Genomic DNA, 15,648 nt, shown 5'->3' on the forward strand with positions numbered 1-15,648 from the left:
TCTATTTTCCTTTCCTATTTGTCCCTCTTCCTCCTCCTCTCCTCCCTGTCCCCTGATCTCCTCCCCACTCCTTTCCTTTCTCCTTTCCTCTCCTCTCTCCTCCTTAGATGTTTCTTTAGTTGAATCATCACATTTTTCTGCAAGGACATCATAACATTATTGCACAACAGACACACGCAATTCAATCAAACTCCCTTAGACATACACACACACACACACACACATGTACAGCATAGTGTTTCCATTATATTTACTTACATATATTTTGGATGTCTTTGATGAGGTTGGAAAAGTCCGTCAGAGTGGCCCAGAAGTTGCAGAGGTTGTTGTAGTGATATTTGAAGAGGTCCAAGAGATCCTTGAGGAAGTTTTAGGAGTCCTGGAAGAGGTTACAGCAGTCCTCAGGGAGGGTCCATAGGGGCTTGGAGAGTTTCCAGTGATCCTAGATGGGGTTCAAGCAGTACTTGAGGGTATTCCAGGGCCCCATCGTTATCAATACACAGTAATATGTGCCAAAAGTTGGATGAGCCTTCCTATGAAATCCCAGCATTTATATTAAATGATGCTGTGACCCATCACTAGGCCCTGCAGTGGGTATCAGGCTGTGCTGTCATAAATCTATTGGGCTCCATGATAGGTGATACCATTGTCTAGCCTGCCCTAACCAACCAAGTCACATGCGTCATATAGCAACCCATCCTCACCAGAAACACGTGTGTTGGTGCAAGCAGTGCAAGCAGCTTACTGCAACTGATATGCCTGTTTACTGATAGGCAGCACTCCCTAGTGGATGTAGTAAGAGTGACAGGAGAAGTATAAGGAGCTAGAAAGTCCGCACTTGGAGGAGGTGGTTATATGGACCATTCAAACAAGCACCGGACTTTCACCCAGGAGACTGGTGGTTCATGTCCTGTGTGGAATGGAAAGTAAAGGTAGAGTTATTTTTGAGTAACGTCACTTCTGTCACATGACGCAATGTAGTTATTTTATTCTTTTAGGCTTTTTTGCCTGTAATCATAGTGACAGCTGAAGACATGACAGGAAAGGGGTCGTGAAGAGAGAGGGGATGACACGCAGGCGGGAGTCGAACCAGCGGCCACTGCAGAGGACTAACGGCCTCAGTACATGAAGGGCACACCCTACCAACTGAGCTATAGGGGCACCCCGCAATGTAGTTATTTTAACCCAAACCATGATCTTTTCTAAAAAACTTAACCAAGTAGCTTTTGAGCCTTGACCTAACCAATCTGTGACCATTTTACAATGTGAATGACGTGTAATGTTACATTATTTATGTCTTTGAATGAGTGACATCACTTCCATCACCTGACATATGTAACGTAGTATTTGTAACCAAACTGCAACTGTTTTAGAACTTAAACTACGTGTCACTTGAGTTTTGTCGTTGTGCGAGTGACATCACTTCTGTCTCGTGACATACGAAAAATTGTTATTTTAACCCAAACCATGATCTTTCCCTAACCCTAACCTAGTAGTTTTATTGCCTCAACCTAATTTAGTAGTTTTTGTGCCTACACCTAAACAATCTACAACTAACTGACAATCAACCTAATCTGGTACTTGGTATGAGGATGTGTTGGTCCATACACAAACTTTTTCACCTCAGCCAACTTTTCTTTTTTCTTTTTTGCAATATTTTGAATTTTTTTTCCCTGTATTTCCACTCAGGTGTTTTTAAGATCAAACTGAAAATGCACATAAAAATCCATCGACTGTTGGAATTGCTTCTTCACCCATAAAAAAACCTCTCACTTAAAAGCACACAGAGAGTTTTGTGAAGTTCTTGATGGGTTCAGGAGTCCTTCAGAAGGCACCAATGACCCTAGAGAGGGTTTTTGTGGGTCCTTGAGTGAGAAAACCGGTAACATAGTGTATAGAATCTGTACCATACCATACCTGCAGTTTAATAAAAACACTGCACAACTTTAAATTATTGATCAGAATTGTGTTTGAAGGGTCCTTATTGTATATGTGACTTTAACTTCTGGCCAATCAGACACCAGGACTGGTAGCACAAGTAAGTATATAAAAGACTTTCATCCACACGCTTTTGAAACATACTTTTAATACAATTTTGACACACCCCGAACACACACATACAAGCTATTAACATAGTTTCACAAACATGTTTTGACATACTCAAACACACACACACACAGACACACACACACACACACACACACACACACACACACACACACACAATTAAGTGTATCAGTAGCCACTTTTGTTAACCTCTCGCTCTCTATTTCTCTCCAATTTTGGTTTCCGGTCAGATCAGAGAGATTATTATTATGGGCTGAAGGAACAGTTTCCCACGGCAACAGATAAGGTCTCTGTTCAGAGAGACACACCCTGCACACACACACACACACACACACACACACACACACACTCTCAGCACAGTTTTTATTTCCCCATGTCTCATACCTCCACTACCAATCAGGTTTTGATCCAGATGCAAATCAAAAATACAATCATAATTTTTGTTTAGTTTTGGAGTAGGTGCATGTCTTTCTGTATTATCTATGTTTCATGGGCTGTATGCTAACAAGTTACTTCCCAATCCATCATATTGTCTGGGTTTTGTTGACAGTAAAGATAAGGAAGGCTAGACCTCAAACCTGGCTACACAGCTATGAGGACAGGACTTTTGAGACACTATGCATCATGCCACTTCTCCCAGCCATGGTTGGTCAACAGTAGCTCCAATGCTTAGCTGTTTGAAGGTGGACTTTCTTCTTTTTTGGATGGGGCCAAGGTAGCAGTTTTCCCTCTGCTTCCAGTGTTTGTACTAAGCTAGGCACATAGCTAGGCATGTATTAGACAAGAAGGACTTCCCAAAGTGTCAGTGTCTCTAATGATAGTTTGAGATAAAAAAAAAAACAACACATTTGTGGCTTCATGTTAGATGTAATGTATCATTTTAATTTAGACTTAGCTATTAGCCCACATTAGCTTAGAGTCTGATCAGTTAGATCAGAGTTAGCTTCCCCTTCAGGCTGCTACTGAGGTCAACACTGTTTAGCTACTGGTCCCATTTGGAAATAGTTGTTTGAAGTAGGTAAGGGATTGCAATGAGTTTAGGTTCAAGCACAGAGATAGTTGTAGGGTTCGGGTAAGGGTAGTTGATATGGGATAGATTAGGGCAGCAGTTGTCCAGTCCATAGAGACTTGGCAGGGGTATGTGGTTATCTTAAGTCCATCTTGGAATATAGATAGATAGATCCAATCAGTTTGCATTTAGCCTGTAGGTTTGGTTAGTGTAGAGTTTATCATCTGACTACATTTTCTACTAATGGCAAAGCAGCAACTTAGCAATTAAAAAACCTAAACATAGTTCCTACCTAATACCCACTCTTACAGGGAGTCTTAAATGATTCCCAGATGATTCTAGAGAATTAAGTGGTAACATGGTGTGTAGAATCAGTGTTTTTGGTGGTTAAAGTTGAGCTGAACTATGTTTAAAATGTTTGTATGATTTTACCAGACACCTGTCCGTCAATCGGAGACCAGGAGTTAATTGGTTAGTTGGTTAATTTAGTTAAGTGCTTGTCTGCACATCCTGTCTGTTCATATGGAGGTTGGACAGGTACTTTAGAGTGTTCCAGGGCAGGCTGAGGAGTTTCTAATGTAACTGAAGAACTCCCGTCCAAGGGCCTTTAAAAAGGGTCTAGAGGCTTTCGAAGAGGTTTTGGCGGTCCTTAATGAGACCCCAGGGGTTCTGGAAGATCATACAGGTCCTTGATGAAGTTCTTGACAATGTTTTGTAGGAAGATGTTCCCAAATGTATGCATACACACAGAGTCCTGGGTGACAGTGAGGACGACTGGTTATTATCTGTAATTATTGAGGGTGTGTTCACATTTCATCAACCTGAACAGAACACACATACACTTCTCTGTGTTTTTTCTGTGGTCTCAGGTTCATCTGAAGACAATCCCATGACACATGATTCCCAGGAATCCAGCCACTGAACCACTGTGAATCATGGGTATCTGACTGGAAGCAGCTTCTCCCACTGTGTCCAGTGTGGAAGGTTTGCTGCAGAGCTGCAGTCAGCTATGTTATCAGAAATAAACCCAAAACTTTACATATGACTGATATGAGTTTAGATCAGCTACATTAATGATATTGAGTATTGACTGATTATAAACTTGAACAAGTAGTCCAAATATTCTTCAGGAGGTTCAGATGGTCCCAGGAAAGAATATGATTGTGTAGGGGGTCCTTGAGTTGGTTACAGGAGTCTTTGCAACCTGTCTTTAAGAAAGTTCCAGGGGCCTTAGAAGAAATCACAGTGGTTCTTAAAGAAGCAAGAAATCCTTCAGCGGTAAAAATTACAGGGGTCCTTGAGTGGGTTCCAGAAATCCCCCAGAAGCTACCAAGTATCTCTAAAAAGGTTCCAGGAGTCAGAAGAGATTACTTCAGCCCTTTTGGAACCATGGTGTCCTTGAATTGATTCCAGGTGTCCTTGCAAACGTTCAAGATATATTGAAGTGGTACTAGAAGAAATCACAGTGGTCCTTAAGGAAGCATGGAGTCCTTCAATGGGTCAAAGAAGAAATTACAGTGGTTCTTGAGAGGTTTCCAGAGATCTTAGCAGCTAAATCATCCTCTGAAGAAGAGATTTTTTGAGGGTGATAGAGGATAGTGTTTTGCCAATCATGACCAACATTTTGTCATAGTTTTTGAGGCCTTTTATACCTGTCTGGACCTTTGGACATTTCAGTTTGATTGGCACCAAAATTATAGGTGTGAAGTCTCTGAACCAAACAACCAAACCTCGGTCCAAACAAAAGAGATGTTTTCAGTCTGGTTTAAAACATGGTTTGGTTCATTTCTACTGTGAAAACATTTTTTGGATAGTTTAGACTTTCAGACCAATTACAGGACGTTCTGACAGGAAAGAATTGAAATTAGCTGCACTGATAAGACTCCAATGTCAAATGCACACCCGTCTACAAACCAATCAATCGCAAGGGAGACACAGCTCACACAGGTGATGATGACAGGAAGTAGGTATGTCATGTATAAATAAATGCAATGCAAAACCAAAACTAACCGGAACAAATGCATAAAATGTAACAAAACCATGTATCTTGGTTCAGAATTTGTTCAGTTCAGTCTACAGCCATACTGTCGGTGAGGATGTACTTTGGCAATGCTTTGATCTAAATGCTAACATCAACATGCTAATATGCTCACAGTGACAATGCTGCAATGCTAATGTTTAGCAGGTAATATTTACTCACTTAACCATGTTTGTTTAACTTGCTAACATACTAACAGTTGCTAACTAGCACTTAACACAATAGACGATGCAGTACAGTATTAAGTCATAGAGCTAAGTATTGCACAAAGTGATGATGGCCCAAGAGGAAATGTCAAGGTATCACAAAACTCATTGAGATTTACTTTTTTTAGGAACCAGTGATGTCTGCAGGAAATTTCCTGGTAATCCAATAGACACTGCATTCAATAGCTGTTAAGAAATGTGATTCTGAACCACCGGGAGGAGAAAAAGACAGGGGATTACCAAAGGCATTAGAAAACGTCATCTAGGAAACTTGTCTGTTTAATTATTCATTTTTTAGTAGTAAATCAGTGTTTATTACATTTTTAACTTGCCTGATACTGAGGAGTGATTCCTAACCTTTGTCAATACGTCTGCGCGCGTTTTTAGACTGCAGTCTTTCTGACAGTGATAATCTAACAGTCAATAATAGTCAGGTCATTGTTCACTGTAGGACCACATGCTGCATCATGAGACGTCTTTCTCCCCACGGCTTTAAAATCCATGTTTGCTCCAGTGAGCTCAATAATCCACTGTCTTCAGCAACTCTGTCTCACTGTCCTTGTGTATCTATCCTCCCTCTTCTTCCTCATCATCCATCCTCCTCCTCACTGGTCTGCTCCTCCCTTCTTCCTCACTTAACAAGTTACTCTCTTACTTCACTTATTTTCATTTCACAACAATATTTGGGAGTTCCCCATCCTCCATCTCTCATCTTTCCTCTCTTTCTACCATCTCTCTATCTGTCTTTTGGTTGCTCCATTCCTCAGTATCTTCTCCCTAACTATTCTTATCTCCTTCCATCCTCCCTCCCTTTCTTGCTACTGGTTCTCTCTTGCTATCTCTCGCCCTCCCTCCCTCCTCTCTCTCGAGCTCCTTAGACTCTCAGTGTCTCTTGCTCACCACATCAACAGCTACCATCCAGACCAAGCCTTACCAAGGATGTTTACTTTATGCCTTTATCGTATGGTGGCCTAATGACGCTTAATTGCTTCATTTGCTTAACGAGCTCAGGGGCCGGGGACCAACGCAGACCCGCTCAATTCGACCAGGCAACAAACCCCAGACTGCAATAGGAGCAAAGAGAGAAATCAGAGCGAGGTAGAGACAGGATTGGTACAGGCGAGTCTTTTCGATGGAGGTTTTGATGCCGGTTGTGTCAGTTTGGGTTGCAGCTTCGAAGGACACACAGCAGACCATGGATTGGACCAGAAAGATGTTTTTAAGTTGTGTTAGGGTTAAGGGTTAACAAGAAATAAGTACATCAAAAGTTCAGAAAAGATATGGCTAAGTAAGACAGCTAATGGTCCAAGAGGTGTAGTGAAGGACAGTAGAATACAAGAGACTACAGAGAACAAGTAGTTTTGGAAGAACAGGAGAGCATGTAGGGGAACAGTAGAGTTCTGTTGAAATCAGAGAAACTAACTTTTCTCTTAGCTTTGTAGAAGGAAACTCCAAACAAACAGCTCGAGAGTGTGGAAATGGAACTTTCTGGGACTTTCTGAGAGAAGAAGAACAAAAATAGAAAAGGAGGGTACTGTTTAAAAGAGAGCAATAGAGAAGAAACCGGAACAGAGTGGACTTTGAATCAAGGCCATGGAGCTGCTGGAGGCGTTTTACCGCAGGAAGCTCCGGAAGAAGCAGAAGAAAGCCGAGCTGGGCCAGTCGGACGGGGCGCTGTGTCGGTCGCCGTCAGAGGCCAGCGTCAACAGCCTGGCGACCGGGCTCATCTCCAAAGTCCTCAGGTTCACATCCAGGTAAAACAGGTCACATGTCAAGGATAGGCGCTAATATCTTTTAGCACTGCCAACATGGGCCACCAAACCCCTATATTTGATGGCCAAAGAACATTTTTGGTAGCTCAATTGTAAAACCTATGTAAAAACTGTACCAAAAGGCAATTTAATGGAACTTAACACAGCCTTCTTTAACTGTGTTGACTACATTTCCCATGAATTGTGGTGAGGTGTTTCCTGAGGGCATTGTTTCCACTGGAAAATAAAAACAGGACTTCTCAGCTAGTTGAGGAAACTGGCAGCACACACTGCAGTACATTATGTCCTCTGAAGTTTCAGATTCCAGCCACTTAAACTCCTGCTTTCATTCACTCCTACATTTTCATTGCTGTTTTGTTTTTTTGTAGTCCATCTTTTGTGTTTTTATCTGTAAGAATCGTGTTAGCAGTTTGAGTAGGCTTAATAAACCCATATTTCAGCAGCCCCAACAATGTTGAAATAAAAGGTGAGGTGAGGTGACCTGTAACATTGTGTTAGAGAAGGCTTGCAATACGGGAATAAAACTTGGTGGCCTACATGAAATATTTGGAGGCCACAGAGTAACTTTTTGATCAGGCCATGGCTTATGTTGCATGTATATTGGGAAATGTTTAGGAAAAGAGATCTGATTTAGATGTTTTTGGGTCAAGAAATCAGAGTGAAGCTCGTAGATGTTTGGTAAAAGGTTTTCCTTAAATACCAACATACACCAACTTGATTTGTATGACTGAAACTGGAATATTTGAGGAGATCAACTGGTATGAAACATTTTAGTAATTCTTCTTAGCAAAGGAAATAGTTTGAGGTTCTTTCTTTAACTCAATGAGATGATCAGACTGAACGTGAAACTTGTCTAATCTTCATCCCCCCTTTTTTTAAAAATTATGATTCAACTCCAATTTGCACACTAAAGATTCATGAATTCAAATGCACAACCTTAAATTTGCACCTAATGCTCTGGTTGCTCTTTATTGGGACATATACAGTTATACAGAATAAAAAGAACAATTACCGCCCAGACTGGGATTTGAACCTGCAACCTTGTGGCTGGGAGGCAAGAAAGATAAGAACTCTACCATGCAAATCAATATTAAAATATGGCAGATGGTATTAACACCCAGGTGTCTGTAGCCAACAATGCAAGTTGCACCCAGGGTGGAATAGCCAATGTTACTATTTACACCCACAATGAGCAAGTAGTTTTGTTGCCTGAACCTAACCAAACTGCATCTGAAAACTGAAAATAATGACTCAGAGATGACATTTAAACTTGGTTATAACTTCAGTGACTCAGACATGATATGTATGACATATGCATGACATTTCTAATTAAGATGTGTCTTTGAAATGCCCTTGATATATCACATATGACCTTGGTGACACATATGGATATTCTATGAGATTATACAGTCATAAATCTGTAAAATTAAAACCACTTTAATGTCAGAAAAGTTTTTTCTATTACCTCTGTCCCCTAGCTCTATGTTTTCTTTTGTTTTTTGTTAACCTACAACAGTGCCATTGTAGACTCATGCATGGCAACCTTTGCAACCCTGAAATTTGTCTAATAACTCTAATAACGATAAATACTGGAGATAAAAGACAATTTATCTGCATTAGTGTGGTGCAGCTTTAACAGACTTGGATTTGAAACTAAAACCAAATCATACCATACTGCACTTAAGCCAGCACCCCCGCCAAAGCTAATGGAGAGGGTGAATATCTGTACAAGAATAACAGCAATGATAACGTGCCGAGGTATTCCAGTCACGTCCTGTAATTACCCAGGGTCCTGTGCTTCAGAGACATGCAGCCTTTCATGTCTCTGTCTCCTGCTTACTCAGATACAATCTTTTCCTGTTTATCTGTGTGGATAAATAGCGAGCAGCAGAACATGTCAAATATGATGAGGATGAGGGAAAATTATTGTAACCGCCATGCGTCTCTCCGACGTCTCTGCTATCATAACTGTCTAGATAACACTTTCAAATATAATTATAGTGATGTCATAACAATTGTCACTACAAACAGAGACACATTATTTTTTCCTTGAAATTATATCACCATGACGAAATGAAATTAAGTTGTTTTCTGTATGTCCAGCTGTCCACATGAATAAAACATCTCAAGAAAAAAGAAATCAGTCAATACTAGGGGTGTGAACAGTAAACTGCTAATTGGTCAACCACCAAGAATATTTTTGAATGGTTACACATGTTGGCCCATCAGTGGATTTGCATAATATTCACACACATTCACTCATTCCACTAATGGCTTCACTAGCTAGCCGTCTAGCTAGCTAGCTAGGCAGTTGTAGGAGTCATAGGTGAATTTTGAGATGCTCCAGTTTAGTTGTAGGACTAGCACTATACTGTACCAAATTAAGAACAAGAACTTGGCTTCCATGTCCAAGGATGGCTTGCAGTCAAAGATCACATTGCTGCTAGCCGGGGGAAGAACATGTGTTGCGTGCCACTGTTATTATGTTAATCAATGGGGTAGAGGGCAAGAGAGTCAAAAAACTAACGTTAGTTCAGTGCCCATATGCATTATGCCATCGAGAGCTACTGTAACAAAACACATTGAAAAATACTTTCAGAAGAAGAAGGTTGAGCTGAAATCAAGCTAGCCAGGGGAGACAAGCTAACATTAGCTTTGAACACATACTGCTGGACAGCTCTTACAAACAAAAGCTACATCACGACAAACTGTCACTTCACTTAGTTTTATTGCAAGAATATGATTATATTTGCTTAACTGAGCAAAGACTAGACACTCTATCTCTGCTCCCCATCTCCGGGGTCAGGGACATCCACATTGCCAGCTGATGAGCTTGCAAGCAGTCAGCTTGGCGTGTCCCTCTGTTGTCAAGTGTGTCCCCATGCTTTGCCAGATGCTTCCCGACTTTATAAGCAAATGTCTTTAAATCTTTGCTGCTTGCCTTGCCTGCTGTTTTAATCATTTCATGTGAAATAAAGCCACACTTTAGATCATTTAGCTCTGCATTTTAACCTTGTTTATGTTAGCTACTAGCTAACTGAAGGCTAGCTGCTAGAGCCATGTAGAGACAGTGTTGTGGTAATGTTAACTAGAGAAGCATCTCTAACGTCCACACCAGGGGGCAATTATTTGAATCGGCAGCTCAGTCATGTGGCACTGGAATGAGGCACCGTAATCTGTGTTGTGATTCGGTCGGAAGGTAATGGTCGTATAGGAACCGGTGCCAGGTTAGTGCTCACCTTGTCATTTTGCATGTTTTCTTAAAAAGTTTATTGGGCTATTGAAAGCAACATTAACCAAAACTGACATCACTAATCAGTTTCAAAAATCAGCAATCTTTCTAGTGAAAAGAAAGTACATCTGGTAGATTCTAAAGTAGTTCCAGTAGTTTCTACTACAGAAAGACAGTAGTTCCTACATGAAACTGTTCAAAACAAGGTCTGTGGATTATCTTGAGTAGCCAGGTCATGATTTTTGTGAAGGAACACTGTGTTAGAATTTTTCAAATGTAGTTTTTGGTGCTTTGAGCAAGCTGAATGCCATTTAGTCCCATTATATTGGAGAGAAGGCAGACTTCTCTACAGCCGATTTTTCCAAAACTCTGCAACTCACACCAAAAAAATTCAGATGGATAAATAGCCAGAAGTTCAGGGGAAAAATATGCATTTTTAATTCAAAGGTGAACTGTACCAACCAGGAAAAGAGAGGATTGTGCCCATTGTGCCCACTGTAAGGCTTTTAATGTGGAATATTTGCTTTGGAAGCTATTTACTTTGCTCTGTGACAGTAGCTTAACTGTCAAAGTGGAAGTGACTGAAATATTGAATGAATGAAAATATGTTGTACTGATGGAACAGCCCGTTCTCACTCCCAATATGTTGTCATGTGATTGAGCTAGTGCTGTTTAAATGTACTTTATTTTGAATTGATCAAGGCAGCAGTTGAACATGGATTTGCAAACAACATCAACAGCACATTAAAATGGATGCAGATGAGAAAATATTTAATTTAGTGACCTTTTACTACAGTAAAGTCTTTTTTGTGCATTCAGTTGCCTTTAGTCTTTTGGGAGCTTGAAGCTGAAAGTATTTCAGAGTTTTTCTGATTGGAGGGGAAGGGAGAGGCAGAGACAGGCAGAAGGTGAGTCAGACCTCTGAGACCATACAGCTGTGTGTGTTGTGTTGTGTTGCCCAGGGAGGATATTATTTAATGTTGAAATGATCCGTTTTCTGGTTCCAGCTCTGAGAATAAACTGTTCAGTGGCTGTTTCCCTGCAGCAGTTTGAGACGTCTAAATGTCTGTGAATGGAGATCTGTGCAGGATGAAAGGAGACAAACATGGTATAAAAATAGAAACCATGACTGTGGTGTGAGTGTTGATGACATGCAGCTTTCTCTTAATCATCAGAAAGTACATATAAACTCAATACCACCGATGCAGGCTCAAAAGCCCCATAGCTTCAAAGCCTTCTCTACAATGGTGGAGAAAAAATGTTAGCATGTTAGCATGTTTTGCCAGCATTTACACACTGATAAACATTAACATGTTATATTTAATATGTTACCCCAATCCCGGATTTTTTAATAAATTTATTACCAAGACAAATTCTTTGTACATGAAAACCTATTTGGCAAGAAACCTGACTGACTGAGTGACTGATGAAGTTATAGCATTGGTCAGTGGAGTGTTTCCCCACTGACCATTGCTCTGTCAAAATGAACAGGTCCAAACAGTCCTGCATTTCATTCTCAGGAGGTAATGCTTGATGCAAAAAGTGTTATGATGTAACTTTTGGCGTGCACACCCTTACACTTTTTGTGTATGTGAATGTGGTAAGGATCTAACAACTGACAATCTGACTCTCGCTGTCTTTCACCCTTCCCATCCTAGTTTTTGAGTTTGACATCAGAATGTGTTGTGACACTGTGAACATGAGTCAAATACTGCACATTCGCTAACTGACTCTTTGCGTTTTAACCCTGCAGACGCAGTGAGCCGGCGTCTCGTCCTCACTCATGGCATTCAACGAAGCTTGGTGAAGGTCAGCAGCAAGTGGACCCCGGAGCCATGGACACGATGAGCAGCACCTGGCAGCATGGCTACCACCCCAGGTCAGTGTTCAAGAGCAGCTCTGTTGGTCTCAGAGACCTTCTCTGCTCTCACCTGCTGAAAACTCCTCCTGTCTTGAACCATGCACATCCCATGCCAGTTTGTAATGTTCCCTGTCAGGGTGCTTTCTATTGCTCCTTTTAAGTTTTCATAAGAATAACAGCTGTATACCTGTTACCTACATATATTTTACTATTGCAGCAGTAGCTTTAGGTATACAATCTATAGTGCATGGTCTAAAGTGCATGGTGCTAGTGCTTTTAGGGCATGTACAACTCCACTTTGTTATTTAAAGGTGCATGATGTGGGCACAAGGTAAGGCACAATGCACAAAGGGGTTGTATTTAGTTCATTAATTAATCCAAGGTGTATTTTGGGCGTAACATGAATTAGACCAATTAGAGTGTCATCTCCCTTTCCCTTTATAAGCCAGGTGTGGCTGCATCTGGCACACTGCTATTTAAATGATGGATTCTGCAAGTTGGACATGCAATTATGGATGCTAAAATGACCCACTTGTAGTGATGCACAAACCACAGTTCAAGCAGCAGGCCCTGATTAATAGTGGACAGGTTGTGGATGGGTGAAACAGGGTGAAGCGTCTCCCTGTGCAGATTTAGGCACAAGCCAATTGTTAAACAAAACACTTGGGGCATTCTTGTGGCTCTATTAGTAGAAGAAGCGCCCCATCCTCTGCAGAGGCTGCCGGTTCAACTCCCGCCTGCAGCCCATTTGCTGCGTGTCATCCCTTCTCTCTCTACCCTCTTTCCTGTCGTATCTTCAGCTGTCCCCATCAAGTAAAGGCAAAATACCTCAAACAATAAAACACTCATACATGAACACAACACACATTAAAGAAATCACCTGGAAAGCTTGCACTGCTCGACATCATTCAGTGATTAGAGAGGCTGCTTTCAGTCATGTTTAATATTTCTATGTGTGCAGTAATGTCACTTGCAGGACCTTGTGCATAAATGTGCAGACTGCACTATTTGTCCTATTAGCAACCCATCTGCTGTGCACCCCTATGTCTGTTTAAACTGCAGGAAAATACCTCGCCTTTGACTTTAAACCAGGTTTTTGTTGGCCAGTGGTCACTTTGGTCAGTTCTGGTCTCTTTTCCAGCTCAAACATACAGTTCGTGGTAGCTGGATTGCTCTGTTACCTTTACACTATGTATGCTACATGGTTTGTGTATTGCTATGGCAACGTTTGCCCCATGGCATTGTTGTGTCTATGGACTTCCTGAATATTTGTATCTAATAATAATGCTCCATACCTGCCATTCCTGGCAGCTGGATTTCTGTGAGAAAACTCATAATATCTGATTTCTTCTGTAACTTGAGAGGCTTTTCACAGTACGCTATGTGTAGATCTATATATAGATATGATAAAAAAGATTCTTGATGAGATTTTCTCTACTTTAAGATTTCAACCGTCCATCAGTCATAGGCATGAATCAGTGAAGAAGCTTGTGATTAGCAGAGCTATTTCTAACCTTCTTCCGTGTAGAATCAGTGGACGCCTGTAGTTGGAGATAAGAAGACAATAACACTGTGGTCATAAATGTAATAACACAAGATAAGAAACACAATGATTTCTCTTATGATACTGCTCAGGATCATGGTCTTCCACTAACTGTCTGAAGAGACATTTTGGATCCTGGATTTTGGCTTTACTGCACTCCGCTATCACTGTCAGGGTCAAAGTTCATGTTTTCAAAGGGACGTATAATGTTTCATGTCTTATCTCTAGCTAACAGACACTAGTCGTCTTCACTCTTGACATCAAACATGCTTGAGGACCTCAGCTCACAGGTTGAAATTGTGTGAATTTAACTCTGCAGTCAATACTTTCCTGGACTTGTAGTTTCGGGTTCTTGATGGCGTGTTTTAGCAGGCCTTTTTAGTTGCCCCTCCACCCCGTAGATTCTGTTTGTTCTGTACCTGTGAGTCATTTCCAGCCTCACGGTGCTCCTGAGAAATTGATGGACAGTTGTGGTTTGACGTAATGGCATAATGACACCAATTAAACACAACGGATTACAAGTCTTTGCCGGCGTCTCAGCCAATCATGTTATCTCTTATACTGCACAAACCAGCTTATTCAGTTTAATTGAAACTGTCAGCGAACATTCAGTGTTTGTGTAACGCTCCAACTGCGGTTTGTGTTACAGGGGCAGGAATTTGTTGCGGTGACAGAGGTATAGAGACAAATCAATACGTGGAGCAGTTAGCTGCTTTTTGATGATGATGTACATGATGTGACCTTTGTCTGTCTGTCTGTGTGGTGTGTTTTCATTCAGAAGTGTCAAAATGTCAGTTTATTAACAACAGTGTCCTCAAACTTTACATTTTTTACATACTGATCTCTCGATAGGATCCTAAATGTTAATTACTACACACTGAAATATAATAGTTCAATAAATATCATGATTATTGATTACTTAACAAAAAATGTTGAATCCTGGGGGCCCTATTAGAAATTAAACCTGCAACCCTGGAGGTACGTCTGTCTGTGTGAGGACCAGTTGGGGCAAATCTCTCCTGTGTTCAGGAGGGTATGCGAGAGTCTGCATGATATAAATGTGGACTTATCCATGACTTTGTACCTGCGTATGTGTATAAAGTGTCCTCCAAGTTAACTTCAGAAAGGTGTATAAACAGACTTAATCCAGTAACTACTGGATTACTGTGTTGCTGCAATTAATGAAGATTTATATGTAAATTTAAAACTGCAGTTTTACCATCAGTGAATATAATTCTGTGACATTGATTGATTTGCACCTATCCTGGAATATGCCTGGGCAATAAAACAGTAGTGATATAATATGCACTGGCAAAAGACACTTCATCAATAGTGATAAGAAAATTGTTCAATAAAATGTTCAGTAGTTTCACGTCAATGCATTAAATGCATTGACGCATGAAATCACATAGTAAATACACCCTGGCTCATAAACAGCCTTTCGTATCCCTTGGTAATGGAACAAACAGGCAATCGTTTCACAGGTCTGTTGTTCAGATGCACCATCAACATGTGACACAACAGTGTCAGTAATGTGGAGTAGCAAATGGGTGCAGACAGTAAAGAGATTAATGCACAAGAACAATCAGTCATTAAAGTCATTTGTTGATGAAAATGATCAACATTTACCAATATCGGGTTTATTTTGTTAGTCTTAGTTTTCAAATGTTAAAAAAAATACCACAGACATGTCGTTCACACACGGTCACACCACACACACCCAGTTCAGACAGTGTATATGCACATGTGAACGTGGCTCCGAGCTAAGGAGCTACAGTGAAGATTCTGGCTAAAAACATGGTGTAAATGACGTCTTTCAAGTCAACTTGGCATGTCGGGGCTTTCCCACTGTTTTCCTGTGAAACTCCAGCAGTATTTTTTGTACTGAAAAACTAAACCCGACCTTCAATCGGCATGAGG

At 40.8% G+C, this 15,648-nt stretch overlaps 1 protein-coding gene across 2 annotated transcripts in view; it reads left to right on the top strand.

The window, feature by feature from the left end:
- Nucleotides 1–15,648, top strand: part of shroom3 (shroom family member 3) — an 85,118-nt gene that overhangs the window by 36,871 nt on the left and 32,599 nt on the right. For both annotated transcript variants that reach the window (XM_084745627.1, XM_084745628.1), the window contains one exon: nt 12,078–12,203. In XM_084745627.1, the coding sequence (XP_084601753.1) occupies nt 12,078–12,203 (126 nt within the window). The remainder of the gene's footprint in view (nt 1–12,077; nt 12,204–15,648) is intronic.

This window comes from Lutjanus erythropterus, chromosome 20 (assembly GCF_056507025.1).
Source record: "Lutjanus erythropterus isolate fLutEry1 chromosome 20, fLutEry1.hap2, whole genome shotgun sequence".
NCBI lineage: Eukaryota > Metazoa > Chordata > Actinopteri > Lutjaniformes > Lutjanidae > Lutjanus > Lutjanus erythropterus.